The sequence below is a fragment of the Phragmites australis genome, chromosome 7 (assembly GCF_958298935.1).
Source record: "Phragmites australis chromosome 7, lpPhrAust1.1, whole genome shotgun sequence".
In the NCBI taxonomy this organism is placed as follows: Eukaryota; Viridiplantae; Streptophyta; class Magnoliopsida; order Poales; family Poaceae; genus Phragmites; species Phragmites australis.
Window position 1 is genome coordinate 18,997,135 of NC_084927.1, and position 27,386 is coordinate 19,024,520.

Below are 27,386 nucleotides of genomic sequence, written 5' to 3' on the forward strand. Positions count from 1 at the left end.
GATAACAGAACGAATCAGAATTGCGTTTGAGCCAACAAATTCCAATATTCCATGCTACATCCACTGTAGAAAAGGATACGCCAAAGAACAATGTGAAGAAATCAGTTTTAGAAAACGATATGCATATCTACTGCTATATCCAAAACAGCATTCGTGCCCAACATACATCTTATCTTCATCCGCATCACTAGCTAATCAATATTATCATTGTAATTTTTTCGTACGATCCAGTCATATCCTATCTGTTTTCCCTTCAGAGAGATTAGGGACTGAGCATACACAATATCGCCTTTAACACACAACCAGCTGCGACCTCAGACTTGAAGTGATTAGCCTGACATTTCACACTGAGCAAGGGCTCTGCCACATTGATATGTCAGTTATTAGGTCACGGAGCTGATCCATGAGGAGCTTTACTTGCTTGTTTTTGCTTTCAATTTCCTGCATTATGTTTCAATGCTAGAAATATTAGCATAACATGAGAAATGCATGTTAAATTAGTAAGTTAAAAGTCAATATCAGAAGTCGCCATAGATCAGATTTTACGAGTTCCACATACAACAGATGCTAATATAGATGCAATACTGAACTAGGTTGATCGCTACATGGGATTAGATTATTCAGATCACTAATAAAAACATTAATTTTCAATCATCAGATCACAATGATGATTGAAAATTAATGCTTTTCTTTTTCTCGAAACCAAAGACACAATACAAAATTTGAAAACCTGTTCCATTGCAGTAACAACAAAACATGCATCTCGGTATAAATACACCAGAAGCACTGACCCTATAATTTTTTACACTTACATACACTGAAAAGCATAGTTATGGCGGCGTGATGACACCACCTTCACAACTTTACAGCGATTATGGTGCGTGGCGTGGTGACACACATCAATGTGACAAATACACACATTATAGTATAGGATAGATATGCAATACTATATTATAATTAAAAGAAAAGAAAAGAAAGGGGAAACAAAGAAAAGGTGAAGGCACTAGCTAGTTAAATAGGCTATTAGCCTGTCCAGCCCACTAAACCAGCCCACAAAACAGCTTAATCATCAAACCCCTCAACTGTTATAACCCTAGCTCATCCAGCCCAAAGCCGCAACAGTGCCCGGTGCAGCTCCTCACCTCCCCTCCCTACACCACAGCAGCACCGCTACCTCCTCTCCCCCACGCCGTAGCAGCGCTACTCTCCTCTCCCCCGTGTCGTAGCAGCGCTACTATCTCCTCTCCCCCGCACCGCTTCTCCCTCCCTCTTCCTCGCTGCATTTCTTCCTGCCGCCATCGCCTCCTCCCGCTCCTCCCGGTTCCATCACTGGTCATATCTATCTCCACCTTCCGATTCCATTGATGGGCGGAGTGATGAGCAGACGGCAGAGGCGACGGGCGGGCGACCGGATCAGCACCAGGGGAGGATGGGAGATGGCGAGGCAGAGAAGATCCGGATGGGAGACAGCAAGGTGAAGGAGATCCGGACTAGAGGCGACGGCAGACGGCGTAGGACACAGGGGCGACTGGAGAGATCTCGCTGGGTGGTGGACAGATAGCGCAGGGGCAACAGCTGACGGCCTAGGCGTGGGGTCGGCATGGTGAGAGCCAGAAAACCGCCACGCGGATATGGCGACGATATGGTGTCTCTATACCAACATCATGACAACTATGGAAAGGATTGAGAAAAATCAGTATTTTCTCCATTTGTGTTTTATGCATTTAGCAAAGATCAGGACATGTTGCCTGGGTCCAATAGGAAAAAATGTCATGGCAAGCAGAGTCAAGCAAGACCAAAAGATGAAAATTAATTTAATAAATATAAACTTTTGTAAGAATAATTCTGGACCCTCGTCTTACTAGATTATTTTCAAGGTAGTACCTTTCTCAAAGAAGATGCATGCTCTTCCAATCTCTCAACCTCAGCTTGGTCAGATATGAATACTGTTGATCCCATGTCCTGAAAAAGTTCAACATCATTACAGAAACATAGTGAATCTGACAAATTTCTTTTCAATCAAAACGAAGATGATTCTAAAGCAGCCGTAGGTGGAAGTATCAACAGGTCTAGATCAATTTCAGCAAGCATTTTTCTTGACTCAAATCAGAACCGCTGCATACAAATTTTATCTGGAACAGTATAGAAGTAACGGTCTTTGACAAATTATCCTGGTTTACAGTAAGTAAGGATAATATTAAGCTTCTTTTCTTTAAGGAAATTGTCTATATATAATATGATAGCCAAGTTACAGCTACCAGAAGTTCATGTTCTTTGCTATTTACCGGTCGTTCTGTAATTATGCAATCGAAGCATATACAGTAATATATGCAATTTGGCTTCTTCAACAAAACAGACTAATAGCCCCCTCCTTGAACCACTCAAATCAAATATGGCAATAGTCAGGAACTGAGCTTAGCTCAATTGGTTAAGGGTGTGGATGTATGCCTATACCATCCAACTTCGAGTCCTCTTCGACCCAAATTTAGACGTCTATTTCTTCTTAATATAAAGCCATCTAGTTCCTCTAGGTTGATCTAGTTTTTTTTAATATGGCGATAGTCATTTATCGTTTGCCAATAGTGTTCTTCTTTGGATAAACAGACAAGGAATTTTTTTCTCAAAAAAATGTCTCACATAACACCATGTACTTCACATCAAAATTTCATCCTTATAGCTGTGCCACCAAGTCAACAGCCATTTCTCCGCTACATAATGCCATAGCCGCAAATTCATATTTCAAATATAAGTTTCTCATCTGCGTCCATATCTAAAGACAGTGTAGTACATTTCCGAAGTTATTCACAGTGCAAACACCTAAAATCAGTCCCAATAAGATTAAGTTATGACTAATGATTCATCTACATCACGATGCCCGTGATTTTAGGGAACACCAAAAGTGTAATCTTTGATATGGTCCATACCTCCCGCATATTTGCGGATGTGTCATCCGCTGGACCGCGATGATGGCTGCCCCGATCGGCAAAACGAGCAAAAAAAACATGGCGGCACAGTGATTTGAGGAGTAGATACAGATAAAAACTCGACCGTTCACATTAGCAGCGGGAACCGCTCGGTCTATCAAGTTCTCACCTGAGCGCAGGATGAGACGGCGGCGATGGACGCTCGCAGCGCCGCCACGGCGGACTTGTACCGGTGCCTCGCATCGTCGAGCGACCCGCCGGAGCCCGGCGCTCCCCCCACGCCCCCTCCGGCGGCGCCAGCGGCGTCGGAGTCGGCGGAGTGCAGCGGGGGAGTAGCAGCAGCGTGGTGGCTGGGGTGCTGGCTCTGGGACCCGGCGGAGGCGGAGGACCATAGCGCGGGGTTGCAGAGCTCGTCGTTCATGGAGGCGAGGATCTGGGACGCGGCGGCGATGGTCTCCTCCAGATGTCTCTGACCCTCCGCCGCCAGCTCCTGCCGCAGCCGCGCCGCCGCGGAGGACATTGCGTAGCCTCGCCGGAGCCCTAGCTCAGCTCAGCCGTAGCTCACAGCACCCGGGCGAGTTCAGAGTTCAGACTTTCCGGGCCTGGGCCGGTTCAAAGTCCAGGCCCAGCCCGGTTTTGTGTAAGGCCAGGAGTAGTAGTGCAGGTGAAAGCCGTAGTTGAATGCAGATCCAAACAATAAACATTATATATAAACTAGTTATCTACCCGTGCGTTGCGACGGGAGCCAAAAATTTTCACGAGGTACTATAATTAATTGAGTGACATACAACGAGCTACAACAAAAGACTATTTTGCACCATATAATATTCATATTTTGTAAGACACAAATGACACCCGAGCACTCGGGCCATCATAAAAAATTTGAGTAGAAGCTAAATTTTGAGAGCATTTCAGGCAGTAGAAGCTAAATTTTTTTAAGTAAGATGAATCACATGAGCTCGGGCCACCATAAAAATTTTTTGTGGTTGCCAACTTCCAATAGAATAGGTGAGCGCTCGTGCATTACAACAAAAATACAAGTCATGCGCAACGTAATATCAAAATTACAGTCACCAATCTGTCTGCACATGAGAATATTAACATATCAGTTTCCATGACAAGCTTGACTTTCTCCGCCATTAAGCAAACAGTGGCACCAAAGAACAAAGTACTTACAAGCTTGTCAAATTGGTTAGATTGGACAGACTTGCTGGGATTGGGCCTTGAAAAAAATTTCCTTGGAACCTCCTACAAGTTCATAATTTTAACCCCTATTAAGCAGGGTGATGCAAAGTCCATTTGTCATTTGAACATGACAAAAAAGCAGCTCTACATTCAGGATGTTGTGTCAATCAGTTTCATTTGACCACATGAAAATATGCTGCATTTCTGTTAGGAGTGACAAGTGAAAAACGTTCTTGTGCTAACACATATGGAAAAAACATATGTAGAAAACTTAGATTACACAATTTCCTGGTTAGGAAAACTTTCTACAAAAGAATATATTGTGAAGCAATTGATAATTAATCTTACAGATCTTGCAACTTAGTCAAGCTCCCGATAAAATCAGGCATTTTGCCTATGAAATCGTTGTCGGCTGCCCACCTGAAAGCACAGGAAAATCTATTAAATTAAGTGTGTGATATTACATCGGACATAATAATTGTAGCTGTGGTAATGAGCATACAGGGTCTTCAAGTTCTTAAGCTTTGAGAACGTCGAAGGGAATGGACCGCTGAAGCCAGAGCTATCAAAGTAACTGCAATTGAAACATTGCAATAATCCTCAAGTTGAACTATGCAAAGATTGTTGCCAAAATTGAAGTTCTTTCAGAAGTGAGGTTTGGCAGTTCAAAAGATGCATTTTACAGTTGCCCCAGTTTGGCCAAGTTGCCCAGTTCAGAAGGAAGTGTGCCGGTAAAATTGTTCAAGCTAATGCCCTTGAAAGCAAAAGTAAATAGTTCAGAATGAGATTACACATATGCATGTGCTGCTATTAGCAGAAAAGAGACAAGATTTTTGCCCTAATGAGCCATCTGATCCACAAGAGTCACTTTTTGAAACTTACGTGAACATATGAAACTCCATATGAATTGAGAAATAACACTGACATTCTTAATGTTCATTATGCATTTATTTCTTCTCTCTGTCCCTCTGGTTTGGTCTTCCTTGCCCTTGTATAGTTTGGTTTCCCCATCCCCCCTAATTTCTGTACAGTTACCTTTTCTTTTTATAATATATATTTACCGCAGTAGGGGTCTCCCCTACAGTTTCCCCTGTCAAAAAAAAGAAAGAAAAAGAATCGAGATTCACATGCATCCTGAATAACTGAATAAGAGTAGAAATTGGAGTGTTGCCACCTCTGCCTTCATGAATAACTGGATCAGATTTCTACAATTAGAGCGTCTGTTCTTCTGGCAGTCATCTCCATCTTCAGAGCCTCATCCTGTACATGGTTAAATAACTGAACAGTAGAAATTGGAGCGCTTGTCACAACCAAAATTTATACACCAACCAAACAATACAGAGGAAATAGCAAAGGGAAAGATGGAAGGCTCCTCTCGGTGCAGCCCTCCAGCTTGAACATTCAGGAAAAAAAATAGTTGGTGGCGAGGTGTGGTCAGGGTCTAAAGTTGTCATGAGAATATTTTCTTCAGAAAGAGTTGTTTTTACTATTATTTTTCAAAAAAAATTAATAGTCCAATATGTTAAATTGTATATGTAAGATACTTACAAAGTGTCTTTTGTTCCAATTAGTTCACCATTTTTCACAAATAATATCGCAGAACATTGCTCTCATGCTCTGCTGAAGTGACTGCAGAGGAACCACTCCAAGCTATCTTAATTTGAGTGATTGGTTCCAAACATTAAACATGATTTGCCATGCTGCTTGAAACTAATCATTGGACCATATCCGCCTACTATGGTCATAATCATATGTTGCTTTCAGTAACCAGAAAATCAAAATAATTGTAATTATCTTTTGACCTATGAAACATGAATCGGAGAGATTATCTTGGACCTGACAAAACTCCTTCATGAACTGTAACTTTTTTTACATCAACACTAATAAAGAGAAGATTCATAAAAACAAGAGGGATTTTAAAAGATTAAGGAAAAAGTCCATTACCTTCTTGGGTATAGTGACGCCATTTAATTTCCAACACTCAGTAGCGTCCACATGCTAGCAGAATGGAAAGGTTGAAATTTTCAGCCAAAAAAATACGCTCTAAGTAATTTCCTAGCAACAGGAGAATACCAAATAAATTGTAGCAACAAGGAAAAATGGTACCTGAATTAGCTGGCAGATCTGGCACCATTTTTGCAACAGCCAATTTTCCTACCATATCTTAGTATCCTTCAGCGGGTGACCATGATAGATCTTCACCATCATCAAGCCATCTTCTATTGACATCCATATCCCCTATACCAATACCGGCGATCTCACATTTGCCGTGGCTACGCATGATGCTGCCAAGACAAATTTCTCACCGAGATCTGGAAACATAAAAAAAATGTAACAAACAATACTTGTGGTGTACCCTATCACCAGCTGGGTCTTAATCAAGTTCAAGTAGTACTACTGGGAGGATATATAAAGTGCAACAGTATTTCTGTACAAATGTTCTTCTAGTTTGTGTGCATAATAAATTATAGAAATCAAATGTAATAGTTTTGTGATGCTTACCACTGGTAGCAATAATAAAGAATTTATGTTCAACAGAGTGGAGAGTTGTTCCCAAGCAATACAACAAAAGTATATTTCTCAGTTGCAGTAAACTATGGGAGAGTGGACACCTCAGGCTAATGAGAGATCGAGACAGGCACTTGTTATCAGAGAAGTGCGCAGGCATAGGATACTCTTCTTCTAAACCATTAGAATGGGAGTGATAGTAAATGAACTGAAATACAGCAGCAAATCAAAACCAATTACCACTGTGAACTTTGACGACTACACTAAAGACAACTCTCTGGTTTGAACTAATCTCACAAAGGAAATGACAAACTTTGAAAATCAAATGCATGAATAGTATGACAACCACTTAAAAAAATAGCACTTCTTGTACGACGATTGATAGCTTGTGTTCCATTTCTGTTTCTCTGTCCATACAGAGTAGTGGAAAAATTTGATTGATTAATCAACACCTTGCAAATGGTTAGACCTAGAGCGTAGCGAATCTGGTCGCTGATTCGTGGTGGGTATTTTATCGAACACCTTGCAAGCAACTATTTCTCTGGCCAAAGCAATACAAGCAAAGGAGGCGGCAACGGCAATGGTTAAGACGAACCTTGGGGGAGGCGACATTGGTGGAAATGGCAGACCCAGCTCCAAATTTTGGCAGACAATAGAAGCACCTCGACCCACTGAGCCACACCAGTGACAGTGAGCTGCACCGTGCTCAACAGCAGCACCAATGCTCGCTACTCCCAGTCTGTGCCAATGCCCATAACAACCATTACTTTTGGTAACCGGTAAGAACCTAATAAGAATTTCAACAATGAAGTGGGACGTTGTACTCACTGTTTGGGCATGAACGACCCCTTCTTGGTGATTTCATCGAGTGCCTGGCATGCAGCAATTAGAGGCGTACCTTATTGGAGATGGGGAGGTTCTTCTGTTCATTGTGGAGGATGGCGCCCATGGAATCACGGTTGTTCTCCATTGAGGTGCCTCTGATTGGCAATGGTAGCACGTGTGAATGCCATGCGAGTTGTGGAGGGTGGCGTGGCGCTCGCAGTACACGGCAGCGTGGGGATGCCATGCGAGTTCTGGAGGGCGACGCGGCGCTCGCAGAACACGGCAGCGTGGGGACGAGCTCGCCGTCTACACCAGTCCCACCACCCGGACCCCGTCCTCCTCTACAACGCCACGCCACAGCCAGCTCCCGATGCCACCGACACGCTCCCCACACCGGTGTTCTCCACCGTTGCATCCTCCTCACTCCTGCCTCCGGTGTTGTTATCCCAGTAGCCGCAACGACGACTGCAACCGACGGCGTCATTGGAGTCGGGGATGGCGGCGGCGCAACAGCGCAGATCGAGGCGCGGATTGGTGGCAGCGGCAAAACCCTAGGAATGGGTTCCCTTCGGCGGAGCACAGCATGCAAACGGCAAGGATGGCTGTCGGCGGCGCTGGAACTTCGAAGGTGGGGTCCTGGACGTCGTCGACGGTGATTCGTCGGCGGGGAGGCGACCGACGGCGAGGGCGACGGTGGCAGCGCGCAAGATGAGGAAGGGGCGGGGAGCGATGAGGATGAGGATGCGGAGCGTGAGCGCGGGTGCGGGCACAGCAGAGGAATCGCAAGGGAGGTGAAGGAATCGCGGGGGGAGTGAAGGAATCGCGAGGGGAGCGAAGGAATATTCGGCGGCGGACGTCGTCGACGGTGACTCGTTGGCGGGGAGGCAACCGACAACGAGGGCGACACGGGAGGCGACGGCGGCGGCGCGCAGGATGAGGATGTGGATGCGGAGCGTGAGCGCGGGCGTGAGCGGCGCTGGAGGAGCGCAAGATTAGGAGAGGAGCGGAATGTGGGAGCGGAACGAGCGGCGTGAGGGCGATCGTGTGGGAGAGGACGCGAGCGGGCGATCGTGCGACCGAGCGGAGTGCGGAGGGGCAGAGGAATCTAAGGGGTGGCAGAGGAATATTCTTGGCAGACCAACATGCATTACAGCTTTTTTAAGTAGGAGAGATATATATATATATATATAATTTTTTTTGGCTCAATATTGAATTTGAAATCGACTATCACTGTAGGTTCATAATACAAACCGGCAGTGATAATTCTATTTCAGTTGGTACTGATTATCGCTGTCGGTTAATCACTATCGGTTGAAAAATTAGTAATTATATCTTTTTTAAACCGACAATGATGATTTTTTTCTACAGTATTACTTAGATTTGCACAAAATTGAACCAATCATCAAGTTAAAATTTTCAATTTGATCTAATATAACCATTTACAACTATATTATTTCTTGTGATGTGCAAGTAAAGCTGGTCAAGTGATCGGATCAAATGGGTTGATACGAGGCATGGCTATTTCAGCCTGACCTAAGCACGACACGGTTTAAATTTTCCTATTTCTTAAAGATTTTATATATTTTATTTAATTCTAATATTAACATAACTCTATCGTGGTAGTGCACGTGATCCAAATATATCTAATTCGATTCTTAGCAAGCTAAATTTTTCACAATTTTAATCAGGATAACGGGCCAATAAAACTATCAGACCTACATATCGCAGGCTGAGATCAGCCTGGCCGTGTCGGACTGGGTCGTCCATTTGGACAGCTCTGTGTGCAAGCATTGACAATCCCATACATTAACCCACTAGAAGAAATAATATAATTCTCTGTGCGAAATGACATGGGAAAACACGCCCAACATTATTCAGTGTCTGATATGCGAAATGACATGGGAATACACGCCGAACCTTTTTTATGTAGCGAAAGAAACATGTGATTCTGTATCTTAATCAGCACGTCAAACCCTTACCTGTCATCTGTACGAAATCAATACGGATTATTTTGGGCTTGTCCTAATCTGTTTTTTGTCTATCATAAAATTATGAAACATTTCTTCGAGATTAGGAGGACCTGGCCATCTGCACACATACAAGAACAAACTTTTCTTTTGTAAGAGACCAAAGACTCTAGAGCACATGTGAGGGCAACTAGTTGGCTCTCAGACTCAAAAGAAAAGGTACGGCAACCGTCCTGACTGCAAAATGCAGGATCAACAATAATTTGTTTTCATTTTGCTGAAAACCAAATTTCTTGAAACTACAGGTATGTTTGCTCCCTTGTGACAGAACTATGTTATACAATTTATCAGAAAATAAGCTTTTCCGACAAATAGTGCTAACTTGTCCTTAGCTGACGAGGTGGGCCCCGCACACGGGTTAAATTTTTGTTCTACAGTGTTCATAGTGTCATAGTATGTAGTAGCCTACGTGACATACTTAATCTAATAAGTAGGACACCTAGATTAAAAGACCAATCCAGAACACAAGATCATCTTTGTTTTGGGTCCACCACTGCCTTCTCATCTTCATTTTTCCTATTTGAGAATTGGGAGACCTCGGGAGGTCTTGGAATTTTGGAGCTACAGAGACTTGTGAGTGTTACGTTTATGGTGGTTGTGGTACAAATGTAAAGATGAAGAATGACCATGGACATGGATGATAGTACCTTGCGATCAAGAGATCGAGACCTTTTCAATGCTTCAATTATGGTGACCTTGGGGAATGGAAGAAAGGCCTCCTTCTAGCACTCTAGCCGGTCATGAACTCCGAATTTGCTGTCAAATTGTTCTGTTTTTCAGAGACAAAAAATTTCGATCTGCTTCCTCTCGACTGATAGACCTTCGATTTTACTATGAGCTATCCATTTGTTTATGAAATGTAGGTTGTCTTTGTCACTTATATTGAGCCATCCCTTTTGTGTGAAGAAATTTTGCCAATCATTTACAGTGATCGGAAACTATTCAAGTAGTTGTTCATCAGGAAACTAAAGCTGTTTTTTCTTAGTTCAGAATTAGCCTATTCTTGCGTTGCTTTGATAGCATAAACTATCTTGGTTTTCTTATGGAATCACTACACCTATTTTCTCCCTTGTTTGGTTGCCAAACTAACTTAACTTGATGTGCTCATCCAATTCCTATATAATTAGGAAGTAATTGTGTCTCATATAGTGCTTGAATTCTGTATATTTTCATGAATATGTGTATAGCCTGGCAGGCTGCAATGTTCGATTGGAGAAACTTAATGGAAAATCATAAACATCCACCTTCCACCTCAAAAACTATTATTATGCAGTGGATGACCACATAGTGCCAATAAGTAAACAATTAGTTTCTTCAAATAATTTGCCTGATTTCCAAAGCATGAAGGGTGTAGGATTTATCTAGAGAACATCAGTTGCTTGGTCAAGCAATTGGGAATGATGTAAATGCATTCATTTTTTCTTGCAGTGCTTAATTTTTTAATATAGTATACGCCCTTTATATTTATGAATCTCTCTACTTTTCGATTAAATGTGGTCATGTTTGCATACTAAACAATAAAGAGTACACGTGTAATGGTATATAAGAGCTTGGATTTCTCAAATTAGAATTGACCAATAAACCCCACTACTATCCAGAACTATATATTATTTGGAGAAGGTTGAAAAATCTTTTACCTTCTTGCTAATGTTTATTTTGCCAATTCCATGCGGTCAAATGAATGAACATTTTTTTTCAAAAAAAAAGTGAACAAAACAATATTATGGAACTTTGATTAGTTATATATTTGGATTTATTTTCTGCAGCTAATATGTAATATCTCACTGTTTTTTATTCAGATGTGTGTTAATTTCTTTGTCGGAACCAACAGCACGACATACTTCAATACGGCTTCACTTGTTACATGCATCCAGAACTTCCCAAAGAGCAGGGGCCCAACAGTGGGCATCCTGAAAGCATTTTCCGGCCTTAGCAGTGCAATTTTGACACAACTTTATGCAGTTATGCACACACCAGACCATGCCATGGTTGTCTTCATGATTGCAATCGGACCAGGCCATGCCATGGTTGTCTTCATGATTGCAATCGGACCAGACCATGCCATAGTTGTCTTCATGATTGCAATCGGACCATCATTGGTTGCCATTGGCCTGATGTTTGTTATTAGGCCTGTTGGGTGTCACCGGCAAATGCGACTATCCGACAAGAACAGCTTCATGTTCATCTACACAATTTGCTTGCTTCTCGGTTCGTATCTTGTCGGTGTCATGCTAGTCCAAGATTTCGTGCAATTGAGTGACAGTGTGGTTGTTTTTCTCACTGTGATTCTATTCATCCTTCTTATTTTACCAATCGCAATCCCTGTGGCCTTGACGTTATTGTCAAAAACTGAGCATCCAATGGAAGAGTCTCTCCTGTCTGAACCATCGAAAGGAGAGGCAAGCACTTCACAAGAAAAGGATGACCAACCAGAGGTCATTTTGAGTGAGCCTAAGGTCATTGATTCATTACTCCATCTGAATGTAGGAAGATGATTGCAGAATGGCAGGCCAAGTTAGTGCAAGCTGCAGGAAGGGGTGGGGTTAGAATCGGGATGAGACCACACTGGGAGAGAGAACTTCACCCTGATGCAGGCATTGCTGAAGGCTATTTTTTGGCTTATTTGGTTATCACTTCTGCTAGGGGCAAGATCAGGCCAGACAGTGATGGATAATATGTAGGATTAAGAGTGACGACTAGAGAGAGGTGAATAGATACCTTAACAAATTTCTTACGAAATAGATGATATTCTCCTATTTGATTACCCAACACATCTCTAAAAGAGAATCACAACATAGCGTAACACAAACACGCAGCGAAAAATCTTCACCCAACACAGAAGTTCTGGAGGTTCCGGAGAATTGTCTGGAGAGTACGGAGAATGCGGAGGTTCCAAAGTTAGGTCCGTAGGTTCTGGATTTTGCAGAACAACGAACACAAAATTAAAAACCAAACTTGAAGATCCAATAAGAAGTTAGTCTCATGGTTGAAATGGAGCATAATGTGTTTCAGCAAATCAATCTATGACTCAACCCTACACAAATCTCGGATCTTGAGAAGAATCACCAAAAGATCAAAGATGGTCACCGGGTGAAGATATTCCCCAAATTGATGATCTAGATGCAAGGGAACTCAAGACCCTTTCATATACATGAGTATGTGATATTTATGCATCTAGCAACAAGAAGAACAACTCCATAAAATGAAAAGATCGTTGCTCAAAGGCAAAAACGAAAATCAACTTGAAAAAGGAAATACTTGCAATGAAAGCAAGGGAAACAAAAGCAGAAAACTAGAATGAGATGAGTACGAGCATATGTAAGAGAAACATCTTCATTAAGCACATAGGTCAGCTCTATTTTCAGCAAATTACAAAGATTTCTCTCACAAAAGCTCTAACCTATTACAAAGGCTAAGTCTACCTTTTTTTTCCTCCAAAATCTATCTCTAGACACTCAAATGGCTAGCTCAATCTCTCTCTACAGCTCTACCCCTCTATTTATAGGCACAGGGAGGTGTCTTAGTCTTTAAGTTTCCTTGTACCCAAAATACCTCTCACCGGTAATGTACTCTCACCTATCATCGGGGTATTTTGGTCCATTTTTCGCTCCGTTCATCGAACGGTCATGGCTTCTTCACGATTTAGCTTCGCCTCAACGTAAGCTTCGCGATGATGCCACGTGACCCTCCAATCCTCCACTATTTTGTGACCAAACCATGAAACCCTAGCACGCTTTTCAAAGTGTGACTAGCCACCACTTGCTTTGCCTCAAGCAAGTGCTCCAATGTCGACGCGTGTACTCCGTCTTGTGATCTTGACTACCACAAGTCTCTCCTGCTTCTGATACCTCAGGCCGCCTTGTCACTTGCACCTGTATTCCTTTCGTTTGACTTCGTCAACACACCGCCTTCATCATCCTTCATCCCATGCCTTGCTTGAACTCCATATGTACTACTAGGATCATCCTTGACTCCTCCCAGTCTCCTCGATCGTTCGGCACCAAGCTCCCCACTTAGCCCCAATCATCCTGCCATCGACCGCCAAGTTGCATCCATTACCTGCACACCACGAGACAAGCAAACACATATCTTCAACTCCAACTCCAGTTAGTCCATAACCAAAACACTCAATTGAAATCTCAAATCAATTCAAAGCACTTCCCAAAAAGTTCTAATACATAGAAGAAGTTCAGAGCTAAAAATACTATTCATTATTGCTGAAAACACTGTTCAAGTGTGGACTCTCCGTAAAAATATTCGGACACTCCGAAAAGTGCAGACTCTTCGCAAAAATATGCGGACACTCCGCAAAACCTAGTTAACTCCAATTCTACAGATTATGCGAACAAATATGCGGACCCTCTGCACTTCCTAGGCATTTGGAAACTCGACAAACCAAATCGATAACCTTGTCGATCACTCATCACATATAAACTATGACGCATGTCAACTTGGTTTCTCAATCTCCCCATTGATGAGTGCATTGACAACCCTCAAAACATAAAAATTTTAGTTTAAAGAAATGAAGTACATCCAAGTGAACAAAAAACTCACGAAAGAGCAAAACACATCACTCGGCATAAGAAGTATTGCAAAAGGCTGAAGAGAGGCAAAGAGAAGCTAAAACCTCAAAAGAGCAAGAAAACTCAAAAACCCAAAAACACATACTCCTCCTTGATGATTGCACATTTTCCATTTTTGCCCCTTTCATTTTTAGATAAATGCAATTTTCTCCTCCTTTGTTGAATATTTGTGCATAATATCTTTGGTCATATTTTCACCCCCTTTGGCAATACAAACATCAAGAATACAAGGCAATGCCAAAGATGTTCAAATGAAATGGAAGCCTATAAAGCTTTACATATAGATCACAAAGCACTTGTAAAGACTAAAAATGTCAAAGTACTATGAGAAGTAAACAATATAAGTCAAATGCGCACAAAGTTCTCGAAGTGAGTTCATGTCACAAGCACTGGGAGTGAAGCAAGTTTTGATCATGTTGTTCAATTATTCAAAAGATGTTACCACAATATCATCCACAGTTTTATGATTAGTGCAAAGATTAGAGAAACTAGTGCTATGTCAAGTTCAAACTAGGCAACCAAATTCAACCCAACAGGCTATGCAAATATCCACATATCAATCTAAGTCTTAGTTTGACAACATGAAAAAGAACATTCTTAGCACATTAAAAAAACACAAGTTAACTTCCTCATTTGATTATTTAACTATTCTTAAGTGAGCTTTAAGCAACCATGAGTTCACTTTTTTGGCAAACCACATGAAGCCTTCAGCCACCATATTGGATTCAGTTTTAGCTCAAAACTTGATCATTCATTTTATTAACTCAACATAGGATTTAAGATATGCAAATTTTCACAAAGCCAAAATAAGTTGTGCCTTTGTGACACAAAAGAGCACATGCTCTCCAAAGGATTAATCATAGGCTAAATATTTACATAGATAAAGGTCAAAGACCCTCAATCCGCTGAACTGAACAAAATGGCCTAGTACAAGCTTTTCACAGAACTAGCCCTAATTTAAGGATAAGAGATTATGTTCATATTTCAAATTCATTCTTAGAAAAGACAAACTTGCTCAACAGATTTTATGCAATATTTCAATAAAAGCCTAAGCTAGCATAAATTGTTATACATCCACTACAATTAGCACAAATTCACAACTAGTACAAGAAAGTGCAAAGAACATATAAGTAAAGCTTGCTAACATGATTATCTTACAAAAATGTTATGCAATGTAAATGCAACAAAAGTAAGATATAATATATAAAAAAGGTAACTCCTCACACAATGCCATAGGGATATCATATACCAAGCTCTCCCCTTAGAAAGATAAACCTTGTTGCATCTAGAGGTTTGGTAAAGATGTCGGCTAGCTAGTGTTGGGTATCTATGTAGCTCAACTCAATATCTCCCTTCTCATTGTAGTCTCTCAGGAAGTGGAATCTCACATATATGTATTTGATTCTGGAGTGTTAAACTAGGTTATTGGCTAAGCTATGTCACTGGTGTTGTCACACAAAAGTGGCACACTCCTAAAATCTAACCCAAAGTCCCTCAAGGTAGTAATCATCCACAAAATCTATGAGCAACAACTACATATTCAGCTTTAGTAGTAAACTGCTTGCGGAAAGACCAACACACAAGAGAAGTACCTAAGAAATGACAAATACCAGAGATATTCTTCCTATCCATTCTACAACTAGCAAAATCCGCATCCGAAAAGCCACGAAGAGAGAGCGAAGATGATGCAAAAAACCAAAGTTCATACTCGAGTGTGCTTAAGGTACCTCAGAATACATTTCACCGCTTGGCGGTGAGACGTCCTTGGTGAAGCTTGGAAGCGCGTGCAGAGACAGATGGCGAAGTGGAAGTTCCATTGCGTCACCGTCAGGTACAGGAGAGAGCCGATCATGCTCCTGAACTCGCGCTGGTCCACTACCTCGCCATCTTCATCCGGATCAAGCACCGTCAATGTGGCCATCGGGGTCGCCAAGGGCTTCGTGTCGCTCATGTCGAACTTCTTTAGCAGTTCTTTTGTGTACTTCATCTAGTGAACGAAGGTACCTTGCTTGCATTACTTGATTTGAAATTCAAAGAAGAAGTTGAGCTTACCCATCATCGGCATCTTAAACTCTCTACTCATAGTTTTTTCCAAACTTAGCCATAAGTGCATGAGAAAAGTCACCAAAAATGATATCATGCACGTAAATCTGAACAAGTAGGAAATCCTTGCCATGCCTGAGAGTGAATAAAGTTTTATCAATTGACCCCATGACATACACATGATCTAACAAGAAAGATCTAAGTCTATCATACCAAGCTCTAGGTACTTGCTTAAGCTTATACAAAACTTTCTGAAGCTTGTAAACTCTCTGAGAGTATTTGAGGTGCTCAAAGCCAGGGGTTGCTTGACATAGACCTCTTCCTATATGAAACCATTTAGGAACGCTCTTTTGACATCCATTTGATACAGCTTGAAACCCTAGGATACTGCAAAACCAAGAAGGATTCTAATAGCTTTTAGCCTAGCTACCGGTGCAAAGGTCTCTCCAAAGTATACCCCTTCTATTTGAGTGAAACCCTGAGCCACTAGTCTAGCCTTGTTTCTCACTACAGACCTATCATCCCCTTGTTTATTTTTGAAAACCCATTTTGTGCCTATGGTGTGAACATTAGGGAGTGGCTCTACAAGAATTCAAACTTGGTTTCTCTCAAAATTTTGAAGCTCTTCATGATAAAGCATGTCCAACATCATGGGGCTTAAAGGAAGCAACGAATGTAAAATCAGTAAAATGAGCATGGTGAGTGAATTTGGACCTAGTTACCCTCTCATCGAGATCGCTGATCATCATGTGTGAAGGGTGTCACCGCTGCATGTGTTGAGGAGCCTCACGCCTTAAGAGAACCTCCCCTCAAACTCAACTGGTGTAGGCTCGAGAGCAGCTGAAGTGGATGTAGAGGCTGCAAGACTCTCTATTGAATTAAAAGAAGCAGGAGCTAGCTCTGGAGCAGGTGTGATCGAGGGAAGTAGTGGATCATCCTTGTCATCACCAAGAGCTGGAAGGTAGCGATCTACAAATATGCTCTCGCTCATCTCTTGATCACCTGCACACTCAAAGACAGAATTAGCACAGGGGGTTGGTTCATCAAAAGTCACATCATATGTTTCCATGATGGTGTTAGTATCAAAATTGTAAGCCCTATAAGCATAACTATAAAGAAAATACCCCAAAAAAATCCCATCAGAAGAGCGCGACTCGAACTTGTCAAGATTGTCATGCTTTAGTATGAAGCACCGACAACCAAAAACTCTCAAATGTGAAACTTTTGGCTTACTCTCAAAGCGCAACTCATAAGAAGTCAAATTCAAATCGAGCGTAAGAAAATCCTATTTGAGATATAACACGTTGTGCTAATGATCTTAGTCCAAAACTTCCTAGGAGTCCTATGCTCACCGAGCATCGTCCTAGCCATCTCTAATAAAGTCATGTTCTTTCTTTCAACCACGCCATTCTACTGAGGAACACGTGGGGCAAAAAATTGATGCTCAATACCATGCTCAAGACAGAAAGCATCAAAGAGATAGTTCTTAAACTTGGTGCCATTATCACTATGAATTGCTTTCAATGCACCAGGAATTTCTTTGAACAATCTCAAAGCCAAGCTTTGAAAGTGTGAGAACATTTCATCATTGCTCACAAGAAAGAAGATCCAAGAGTAGCGACAGCAATCATCAACAATGATAAGTACATACCACTTTCTACCCACCAAACGAACCATATGGAGAAGTTCTCTTGTTCGTTCAGTCATCACCAGATTAACTGGTGGGTGAGGAGCAACAAACATCTTGCCATACTGACAAGGAGCACAAATAAGGTTCTTCTCAAACTTGAGCTTGGGCAATCATAGAATCAAGCCTAGGGCACTCAAACGAGTAAGAAAATTAAAGGTCATGTGTCCTAGTCTCCTATGCCATATCCAAAACTCGGAAGAAGGTTGAACAAGTAAACACCGAGAAAAACTAGAAATACTCAGAAAAATCGGCTCCAAAAATTCTCCCAACTTGAGAAATCTTACAAATCAAAACTCCAGAAGAATCGAGAACTCAAGAAGTATTGCATTTGAAATGCATTTCCAACTCCTCATCTAACAACTGAGATATAGAGAGAAGGTTGTATCCTAGATGCTCCATCAAAGCTACATCCTTGAGAGTGAAACTCTCATTCACTCTTACCATACCTTTTGCTTTCACGCTTCCTTTCCGATCATCCCTGAATGTGATGTACTCGTGTTGCTTCACAAGGGTAAGGCTGGAGAACCATGATGAATCTCTGGTCATATGACATGAACAATCAGAGTCAATAAACCACTTCTTCTCTAGGCCTTCGCCTGCCACCTACATATGAGAAGAATAATAGGTGGATGGCTCAGTACTAGAGTTAGTCATAAACCTCTTGGGATTCCAGTACTGGGTCATCTGTCCTGAAGCAGAAATAGTATATGCATGTAATTTAATACCAATACGCTGGGAGCGAGTACCATGATGGGGAAAATGTGGTCCGCATAAGCGCTGGGACTTAAAGCCTCTTACACGTGGACCAAAACTATATGAGTCATGATAAAATCTATGCTGGGCAACACCTCTAGGAAAGAAATAAAAAGTGTCAGAAATGCGTGGGCAAGAGTGAGAAAAAGGCTCACGTACACCAAAATAGGGGCAGTACATGTCCCAGGTACTCCACTCCCACTCACGCCGCTCATCTCTCCTACGGTGAAAGTAAAACCCAACTAAGTGACCCTCTCTCTAGCAGTAGGTGCAGTGGTAGCGTCTCTCAAGAACTTAACTGTCGGCCACTCTGTACTCTCTCACATGTGCTCTCATCTTAGGCTGTGAAGCTTTCTTTGGCTGTGGTGTATGTTTCTTCTTTGTGGGTTGTGGAGTAGGTTTCTTGATGAGTTGTGGTGTGACATTGATTGTGAATTTCTCAGCTTCTAGAGTGGTAGGTTAAGTAAACACAGTCTTGCCATCCCTATTATAAGCCACTCTCTCAAAACCCAACCCAAGAGCCAAACCTGCTTTATCAGCACATATTTTGGTATTGGCCAAGATCAAATTCATTTTCCCTATGCCCTCTGAGCACTTCTCCATTAGAGAAATGAGGTACTCATTCTCGGTCAAGAGTTTCTAAACTTGCCTTCTAAACTAGCTAAGCTTGTCCTGAAGGACTATGCAGGTGGAACAGTTCAGCTACACATCCTTCGAGCACCTAGCACTCTCTAATCTAGATTCTAGCTCCTTAAGATGCTTGTCTTTCAGTTCAACATCCTTTGCAAGTAAAGGATAATTTTTGCAAACACCTAAGAGAGTAGACCTAGACTCATCCTTAAGGAGCTTCTTCTCGGCACTCTCAAGCCGACTAGCAACTTGAGCATACACATTCTGAAGCTCAGCAAGTTCAGTCATGATAATCAAACAACTCTCACACTCCTCAACATCAGGCCTGGACCTAAGCAATACAAGTTCAGTAGACACAGACTCATACTTAGGTCTAAGATCTTTCAACTCACGCATAATTTTCTTAAGTAACATATCCTGGCTAACGAGAGTATCATTCAAAGTATCTACTTAGATGGAAAGCTGGTTGTAGGAAGGAAATACCTCAAAGGATCAAGCTCGGGATCCTTGGCCTTTTTCCTGTTCTTCACTTGTGGTTCCTCCTCCTCTGAGTTCTCCTCCTCGCTTGAAGAGGTGTCGATATCGCTAAAAGCCGCCATGAACGCTCTTGAAGCTGCCTTGGCCGCCTTCTTGGCCATCTTATTGCGGTTCTTCTTGAATAAGGGCTTATTGGTCTTCTTGTGCTTATCGATATTGTGGTTGTGATCATCCCTCTTCTTGAGCTTGGGGCAGTCTGCCTTGAAGTGGGTGGTATCACCACACTCAAAGCAGGCACAAGGACCGCCCCTCCTCCGATCTCAGCAGCTGTTGTAGAAGCGGGTGAACTTCTTCACAATCAGCGCAAGGTCCTCATCATCAAACACGTCCACTGCTCTTCTATGATAAAAACCAAGAAAGATAAAGCAAACCCATTCGGTAATGTGTTAGCACAAGAAAAGCTAGCTCCAGTCTGATTGCCACCACTAGATCCGAAAATCAATACCATGTTATGAGACAGGGGGTTTCCAAAGCCTATCCGAGTTGCCTTGGCTATCTCGATGAACTTAAGCTTGCTGAAGAGTTCATCATAAGTCAACGTGTCATAATTTAGTGGCTCTTTAATGCTTGAGATCTTCACATCATATATGCTATGGTCAAGAGTATAGAGAAGCTTGATCACCCTCTCATGGTCAGAGTAGGACAAAACACTAGTGGATCTAAGGTTACTCACAATTCCATCAAAACGAGCAAACATAACATCTAAAGATTCATCGAGCCCTTGCACAAATATTTGGTATTCTTGGTTATATTTCCTTTGACGTCTGGCCTTAATCTGATTAGTGTCTTCATGAAAGACACTCAGAGTAGTCTAGATCTCCCTAACAGTACAGAGATGCTGGACCATGTCAAACTCATTCCGACTCAGGCTAGTGAACAAAATATTTCTGGCCTTATTGTTGTCCTCATACTATTCGATTTGAACCTGAGTCATGTGTGAGCAGCAGGGATCTCGTAGTTGAAATCAACTACTTCCTATATTACACTTCCTTGGCTTAGAGGATAAGGCTCCATACGCACCTTCCAGTACAAAAAATCACGACCATCAAACAACGAAATCTTCTCACTTTTTTCCATATCGCCTACGGATCACAAAGCTGGTTAGGGTCAACAAGTGATCAAACCGGTTCTGATACCAATTATAGGATCGATAGTGACGACAAGAGGAATGTGAATAGGCACCTCAATAAATTTCTTGCAAAATAGATGACATTCTCCTATTTGATCACTCAACGCATCTCTAACTTGCAAAATAGATGACATTCTCCTATTTGATCACCCAACGCATCTCTAAAAGAGAATCACAATAAAACGCAACACAAACATGTAGCAAAAAATCTTCACCCAACATAGAAGTTCTGGAGGTTCTGGAGAATTGTTCGGAGAGTCTGGAGGATGCGGAGGTTCCAAAGTTGGGTCAGGAGGTTCTGGATTTTCCAGAACAACCAACAAAAAATTAAAAACCAAACTTGAAGATTTAACAAGAAGTGGGTCTCATGGTTGGAATAGAGCACAATGTGTCTCAGCAAATCAATCCATGACTAAACCCCACACAAATCTTGAATCTTGAGAAGAATCACCAAAAGATCAAAGATGGTTACCGGGTGGAGGTGCTCCCTAGGTTGATGATCTAGATACAAAGGAACTCAAGACCCTACAATACACATGAGTATGTGAGATTTATGCATCTAGCAATAAGAAGAACAACTCCACAAAATAAAAAGATCGCTGCTCAAAGGCAAAAACAAAAATCAACTTGAAAAAGGAAAAACTTGCAATGAAAGTAAGGGAACCAAAAGCAGGAAACTAGAATGAGAAGAGCACGAGCATATGCAAGATAAACATCTTCATTTAGCACAGAGACCAGCCCTATTTTCGGCAGATTACAGAGATTTCTCTCACAAAAGCTCTAACCTATTACAAAGGATAAGTCTACAATTTTCTTTCCTCCAAAACATATATCTAGGCACTCAAATGGCCAGCTCAACCTCTCTCTACAGCCTTACTGCTCTATTTATAGACCTAGGGAGGTGCCTGAGCCCTTAAGTTTCTTTGTTCCCAAAATACCCCTCATCAGTAATATACACATACTCACCACCGGGGCATTTTGGTCTATTTTTCGCTTCATCCATCAAACAGTCACGACTTCTTCACGACTTAGTTTCGTCTTGACGCAAGCTTCACAATGATGCCACGTGACCCTCTAGTCCTCTCACGATTTTGTGGCCAAACCGTGGAACTCTAGCATGCTTTTCAAAGCATGACAGTTGCCACTTGTTTTGCCTCAAGCAAGTGCTCCGATGTCGATACGTGTACTCTATCTTGAGATGTTGACCACCGGTAAGTCTCTCCAGCTCTCGATCCCACGAGCCGCCTTGTGACTTGCATCGGCATCCCCTTCGTTTGACTTCGCCAACACGCCACATTCATCATCCTTCATCCCATGCCTTGCTTGACCTCTATGTGTACTGCTAGGATCATTCTTGACTCTGCCCGGCCTTCTCGATCGTTCGGCATCAAGCTCCCCACTTAGCTCTGATCATCCCGCCATCTACCGTCAAGTTGCATCCATCACCTGCATACCATGAGACAAGCAAATATATATCTCCAACTCTAACTCCAGCTAGTCCATAATTAAAATGCTCAATTGAAATCTCGAATCAATTCAAAGTACTTCCAAAAAGTTACAATACATTGAAGAAGTTCAGAGCTGAAAATACTATTCATCATTGTTGAAAGCACTGTTCAAGTGCGGACTCTTCATAAAAATATTCAGACACTTCACAAAAGTACGGACTCTTCACAAAAATATACGATCACTTCGCAAAACCGAATTAACTCTAATTCTACGGATTATCCAAACAAATATACAGACCCTCCGAACATCCCAGTCATTCGAAAACTCGACAATCTTATTTATTACTTATCATATATAAATCAAGATATATTTCAACTTGATTTCTCCTAATCTGAGTCAGATGAGCCAGGCTGTCGGTTATGAAGGTGCTCATATCTTCGTTTCGTTGATAAGCATATGGAACTTCCTAGGTCGTGTTGGAGGTTGCTACTTCTAGGAGATTAGGCATACACATTTTACGCCCATTCAGATATTCTGCTAGGATATTTACATGTTAACTTTCGGAGTTTGCTCCACAATAGCAGTGCTTTTAGATAAATAGCAAATTTCTTGTTCTATTTTCAGTTTATCTAGTTCTCATTAACTGTTTTATATGTGGGTTCGCTTAGAGTTGAATGGTTCTTTTGCATTCACAAGTTTTGAATATTTTGTAATCTTTGTTCTCATCCTGGATCTCTATTCCTTTAACCAGGGAGTGTACGACCCGAGGCACATAGCACTGGCGATTGCTCAGATACTGATGGCTGCTGAGCATTTCCTCTTTGCTTCGGCTTGGCCTGGAACTATGTACATAGGGACCTTCCTGATTGGACTCGGATAGGAGCTCATTGGGCTGTTGTGCCGGCTGCTGTCTCTGAACTTTTCCGAATAAAACACTTCGGTGCAATGTACAATTTTCTCACACTAGCGAACCCCACAGGATCACTCATCTTCTCAGGCCTTATTGCCAGTAACTTGTATGACTACGAAGCTGAGAAACAAGCTCACCACCATCAGAGCTCAGGATTGTTGTCTCCATAAATGCTTCACAAGATAGGCTTTCTTGCAGATGGACCATTGAAGTGTGAAGGGTCTATTTGCTTCTTTGTCAGCTCATTGATTATGACCGTGTTCTGCATTATGGGAGCTGGCTTGAGCCTCGTCGTTGTTCACAGAACTAAACGGGTTTATGCTCACCTCTATCAGTCTGTTCAGACATGAAACTTCAATGGACAGAAGACATTCAAATCGTCCTGTTGTTGTTGTATGTACTGTATATTCCTGCATATACAGTTAACACACGATCTTTAAAAAAAGTATATACACAAAATTAATTTTATCTGTAAATTCTCAGATCTTTTCAGAGCTTGTATTTTAAGCACAAGTATTCCTGGGTGTAGTCCATGCTTGGACTATGAGTTTTGAGACTTTCAGTACAGTGAAAAGAACTATTTACTCACACGATTATCATTATGTTCATCTCCTGATGGGTACTTCAGCTGTAATACGCATGGTCCTACTTTCCATGATATAGGAGTCTCTGGTCTAAGTTGCAATAGGCGTAAGTGTTTTCACCTCTCTCTAAGGCCGCACGAGTTCATTGATATAGGCCGGTAGAGATACCCGGCGAACAGTACATGCAGAGTTTGAGTCGGCATAGGCAAAAATACACGTGATGAACTCTATCTCTAATGCCTTATGCCGATCTCATCTGTTAAGATTGCGTTTGCATACATACGAGACTCTAATACCCTCCCTCAATCATAATTTATCTAAGTTAAGATTGTGTTTAAAAGATTCTAAACACCGAGCTGACAACGCTTTGGTAAATCTATCAGCCACTCGATCTCCTTTAGGAACAAACTGAATGTCCAATTTCTAAGCAACTCGTTTTCTAACAAAGTGATAAGCAACTTCAATATATTTTGTTTGTGCATGAAACACAAGATTTGCCATGAGATAAGTAACACCAATATTATCACACTATAGCCTGGCAGTATGAGAATAAAAATTCCTAACTCGGTAAGTAAAGTTTGTACCCACATGATTTTAGTTGTAGCATTCACCAAAGCTTTATACTATACTTTTGTACTAGACCTTGATATTGTTGCTTGTTTTTGCGCAGTTCAAGATATAAGATTTGTTCCAAGGAACACAGCAAAACCACTAGTGGATTGCTTATCATTAGGACATCCTACCCAGTCTGCATCCAAGAAGGCAATGACTAACATAGAAATTGAACGACTGGCCTTTAATCCTAAACCCAATGTATACTTAACATATCGCAGGACCCTTTTGACTGTAGTCCAGTGTTGAGTTGTAGGAGCATGTAGATATTGACACACTTTATTAACAGAGAAAGTAATATCATGTTGAGTCAAAGTCAAATATTGAAGAACACCCACAATACTTCTATACTATATTGCATCTTTGGGACCTAACAACTCCCCTACATGAGCTGACAATTTTTCTAAAGTGGAAAGATGTGTAGTAACTGGTTTACAGGTAGCCATCCTTACACATTTCAATAGATCCGTAACATAGTTTTTTTGTGTAAACATAATACCTTCACGTACTTTTGTCACCTCAATCCCCAGAAAATAGTGTAGCTCCCCAAGGTCTTTTAGAGTAAAATCATCTTTAAGATCTTTCAATAGTGCCATAGTTGCTTCCTGCGAAGGGCTTGCAACAATTATGACATTAACATATACAAGTATAATTATCATAACGTTGCCTTTTCTATAAAAGAATAGAGAAGTGTTAGTTTTGGATGGTTTGAAACCTAATTCTTGCAAATTCATGCTTAGCCGAGAATACCACGCCATGAGCACTTGTTTCAAGCCATATAGTGCCTTGTCTAATTTGCAAATGTAGTGTGGTATAGAATTTTCTTCATAACCTGGTTGTTGTCTTATAAACACATCCTCCTCTTGAACACCATGAAGAAACGTGTTTTGCATATCTAACTGGCAAAGACTCCATCCTCAGGATACTATAGATGAATCACCCTGCAATAGTACCTCTGGCAATAGAAAATGAATCACTGATTCACCATCAGTAGCAGCCCGACAACAGCAGATGATGATCTATTAGCGGCTGAGTGGTGTTGATCACCGAGTTCTTCAAGAATAGCAAGCCAGGGACAGAAGGACACTACAACAGAACAGGTCATTCGTGCCAACTAGGTCAGAACCAGCACTGATGAAGTATCAGTGCTGGTTCGTAACATCCCGTGCTCAATCAATGATTGAGCCAGATTGAACTGACACTAACACACAGTATCAGTGTCGGCTCTTGGCATAAATCAATACTTATACTATCACTGCTGATTTATAATTCAAGTCTGCAATGATGGTTGGAGCAGAGCCGGAATTTTGGTTCAATAAGCCTTTGGCTCACATCCGCTTGGCCAACTCATCTCCACGCTGATATTTTCTAAGTGCCCTCACACTCTCATCCGCTCATCTCTCTCTCTCTCTCTCTCTCTCTCTCTCTCTCTCTCTCTCTCTCTCTCTCTCTCTCTATATATATATATATATATATATATATATATATATATATATATATCGACCTTCTTGCATATGCTGCCACCCTTCCTCCTCCTTCGTCGTGGTGCTGCGCAAGCCCCTCCCGCCCTTCCTTGCCGTCGCCGCGGCAGTCGCCTCACGTCATGGTCATCATGGGGGCCGGTGTCGTCCGCGTCCTCCTCGGGTGAGCCCATATGGCTGCTGGTAGGTCTTGAGCTACTCGGGGACAGCGGGGAGGTTGGTTTGTGGATGTGGCCAAATCCGGTCATGGTGGTTGTGCTACTCCTTTGCCGTCAAGGAGCGCGCAAGGCGGAGGCGATTGGTGTCTTCGGTGTGTTCTGTGGTGATGGCTTTCGTGCCCCCAAATTTTCTTGTGCAAGACGGAGCAATGCGAAGCCGGCGAGCTGAGCGGGCGGGGGGCCAAGCAGGTGCTACGGCGGCAGCAACTGAGTTGGTTCGTTTATTTTTTCGCTCCCGGGAGCCATTTTCACTGCTAGTTGTACCGGCAATGAATGGGGCATAGCTTTCAGTGCCGAAAAATCTCTACCGAATGTAAAACCAGTAGCGAAGGGTTCTTTGGAGCCGGTAGTGATTGAGACGTGACTTTCAGTGCTAAAAAATCATTGCCGAATGTAAAACCAGGAGTGAATGGCCCTTTGAGCCGACACTGAAGTACCTTTCTGCGGTAGTGGGAGATGATCTTCCGACCGGTCTTCAGGATGAAGTCGAAGTTTAGAGAGGCCCTGATGCCATCTAACTTGCAATAGGCATAAGCGCTTGCACCTCTCTCCAGCCGCACGAGTTCATTAATATAGGCCGGTAGAGATACCCGGCGAACAGTACAAGCAGAGTTTGAGTCGGGATAGGCAGATACACGTGATGAACTCTATCTCTAATGCCTATGCCGATCTCATCTGTTACACAGGAAAGAGAGAGTTTGTATATATACATAAGAGAGAGTTTGTATAGCGCTCCATCAGGGCTATTAAACTAGTCATCCATGGTATTATAGTTTGTCAACTAGATCTGATGTGAATCAGGCTAAAGGAAAAGAAAATGTTTTTTTAGCTCACTCGTAATGTAATAACTGCATTTCTTAATGGACTTATCGGCAATGTAAACCCATATATTAATTGCAAAGTAGAAAATGATATATTAACCTGGTAGAAGAAGATTAATGATTCTCGGTGTGAAAGGTCCAGACAAATCCGGCCGAATTATTTTTTTCATTCCTAGCTGATATTTTGTACCTTTTTTATGTAGCGGAAGGATCATGTGATTATTTATCTTAATCCGCACGTCAAATCGGTTGCTTCCTGGCTGTCATCAGCGCACGCATGAGATACAAAACGGCCTCGTGTTTGTCACAAAAAGTATAAAACTTCTTTTCGTAATTAGGAGGATCTGGCCATTTCACCACAGCACCACAATTTATTTTATTTTATTTTTTGTGTGGTGGGGACAAAATATTTCCTTTTTTCAGATAAATTCGTTTTCTCTCTATTTTCTCTCTAAATTTGTTTTTTTTCAAAGGCTC

At 41.8% G+C, this 27,386-nt stretch overlaps 2 protein-coding genes, 1 long non-coding RNA gene and 1 pseudogene across 8 annotated transcripts; 1 reads left to right on the forward strand and 3 right to left on the reverse strand.

Moving 5' to 3' along the window:
* Positions 1-89: 89 nt before the first annotated feature.
* On the reverse strand, positions 90-3,555 carry LOC133924090 (mediator of RNA polymerase II transcription subunit 30-like). The gene is made up of 3 exons (XM_062369471.1): positions 3,094-3,555; positions 1,885-1,962; positions 90-441 (listed from the first exon to the last, which is right to left on the reverse strand). The coding sequence occupies exons 1-3, from the start codon at positions 3,442-3,444 to the stop codon at positions 343-345; spliced, it is 528 nt and encodes a 175-aa protein (XP_062225455.1). The 5' UTR covers positions 3,445-3,555; the 3' UTR covers positions 90-342.
* Positions 3,556-3,773: 218 nt separating this feature from the next.
* Positions 3,774-8,537, reverse strand: LOC133924092 (probable LRR receptor-like serine/threonine-protein kinase At1g56140). Of its 6 annotated transcripts, none has more exons than XM_062369474.1 (10): positions 7,446-8,537; positions 7,213-7,356; positions 6,216-6,421; positions 6,054-6,107; positions 5,284-5,387; positions 4,793-4,863; positions 4,612-4,683; positions 4,458-4,529; positions 4,101-4,172; positions 3,774-4,006 (listed from the first exon to the last, which is right to left on the reverse strand). In XM_062369474.1, the coding sequence occupies exons 5-10, from the start codon at positions 5,293-5,295 to the stop codon at positions 3,874-3,876; spliced, it is 432 nt and encodes a 143-aa protein (XP_062225458.1). In that variant the 5' UTR covers positions 5,296-5,387; positions 6,054-6,107; positions 6,216-6,421; positions 7,213-7,356; positions 7,446-8,537; the 3' UTR covers positions 3,774-3,873. The 6 variants fall into 6 exon arrangements, 3 of the variants coding, with proteins under 3 accessions (XP_062225458.1, XP_062225457.1, XP_062225456.1); XM_062369473.1 differs by having other exon boundaries at positions 5,284-5,369; positions 7,446-8,536; XM_062369472.1 differs by having other exon boundaries at positions 4,992-5,369; positions 7,446-8,533.
* A 2,731-nt stretch (positions 8,538-11,268) lies between these two features.
* On the forward strand, positions 11,269-23,543 carry LOC133924091 (protein NUCLEAR FUSION DEFECTIVE 4-like; annotated as a pseudogene).
* On the reverse strand, positions 22,568-26,813 carry LOC133924093 (uncharacterized). The gene is made up of 3 exons (XR_009910761.1): positions 26,526-26,813; positions 24,889-24,994; positions 22,568-23,603 (listed from the first exon to the last, which is right to left on the reverse strand). It is a non-coding gene; the product is annotated as an uncharacterized LOC133924093 (long non-coding RNA).
* Between the last annotated feature and the right edge of the window lie 573 nt (positions 26,814-27,386).

Coding starts and splice junctions, on each gene's coding strand:
- LOC133924090 (XM_062369471.1), bottom strand. CDS start 3,444: ATGTCCTCCGCGGCGGCGCGGCTGCGGCAGGAGCTGGCGGCGGAGGGT. Junction 1,963..3,093: donor CCGTCTCATCCTGCGCTCAG/GTGAGAACTTGA, acceptor GAACTTTTTCAG/GACATGGGATCAACAGTATT. Junction 442..1,884: donor ATGCATCTTCTTTGAGAAAG/GTACTACCTTGA, acceptor AACATAATGCAG/GAAATTGAAAGCAAAAACAA.
- LOC133924092 (XM_062369472.1), bottom strand. CDS start 5,036: ATGTCAGTGTTATTTCTCAATTCATATGGAGTTTCATATGTTCAC. Junction 4,684..4,792: donor TTGGCCAAACTGGGGCAACT/GTAAAATGCATC, acceptor TTTCAATTGCAG/TTACTTTGATAGCTCTGGCT. Junction 4,173..4,457: donor TTGACTAAGTTGCAAGATCT/GTAAGATTAATT, acceptor ATGAACTTGTAG/GAGGTTCCAAGGAAATTTTT.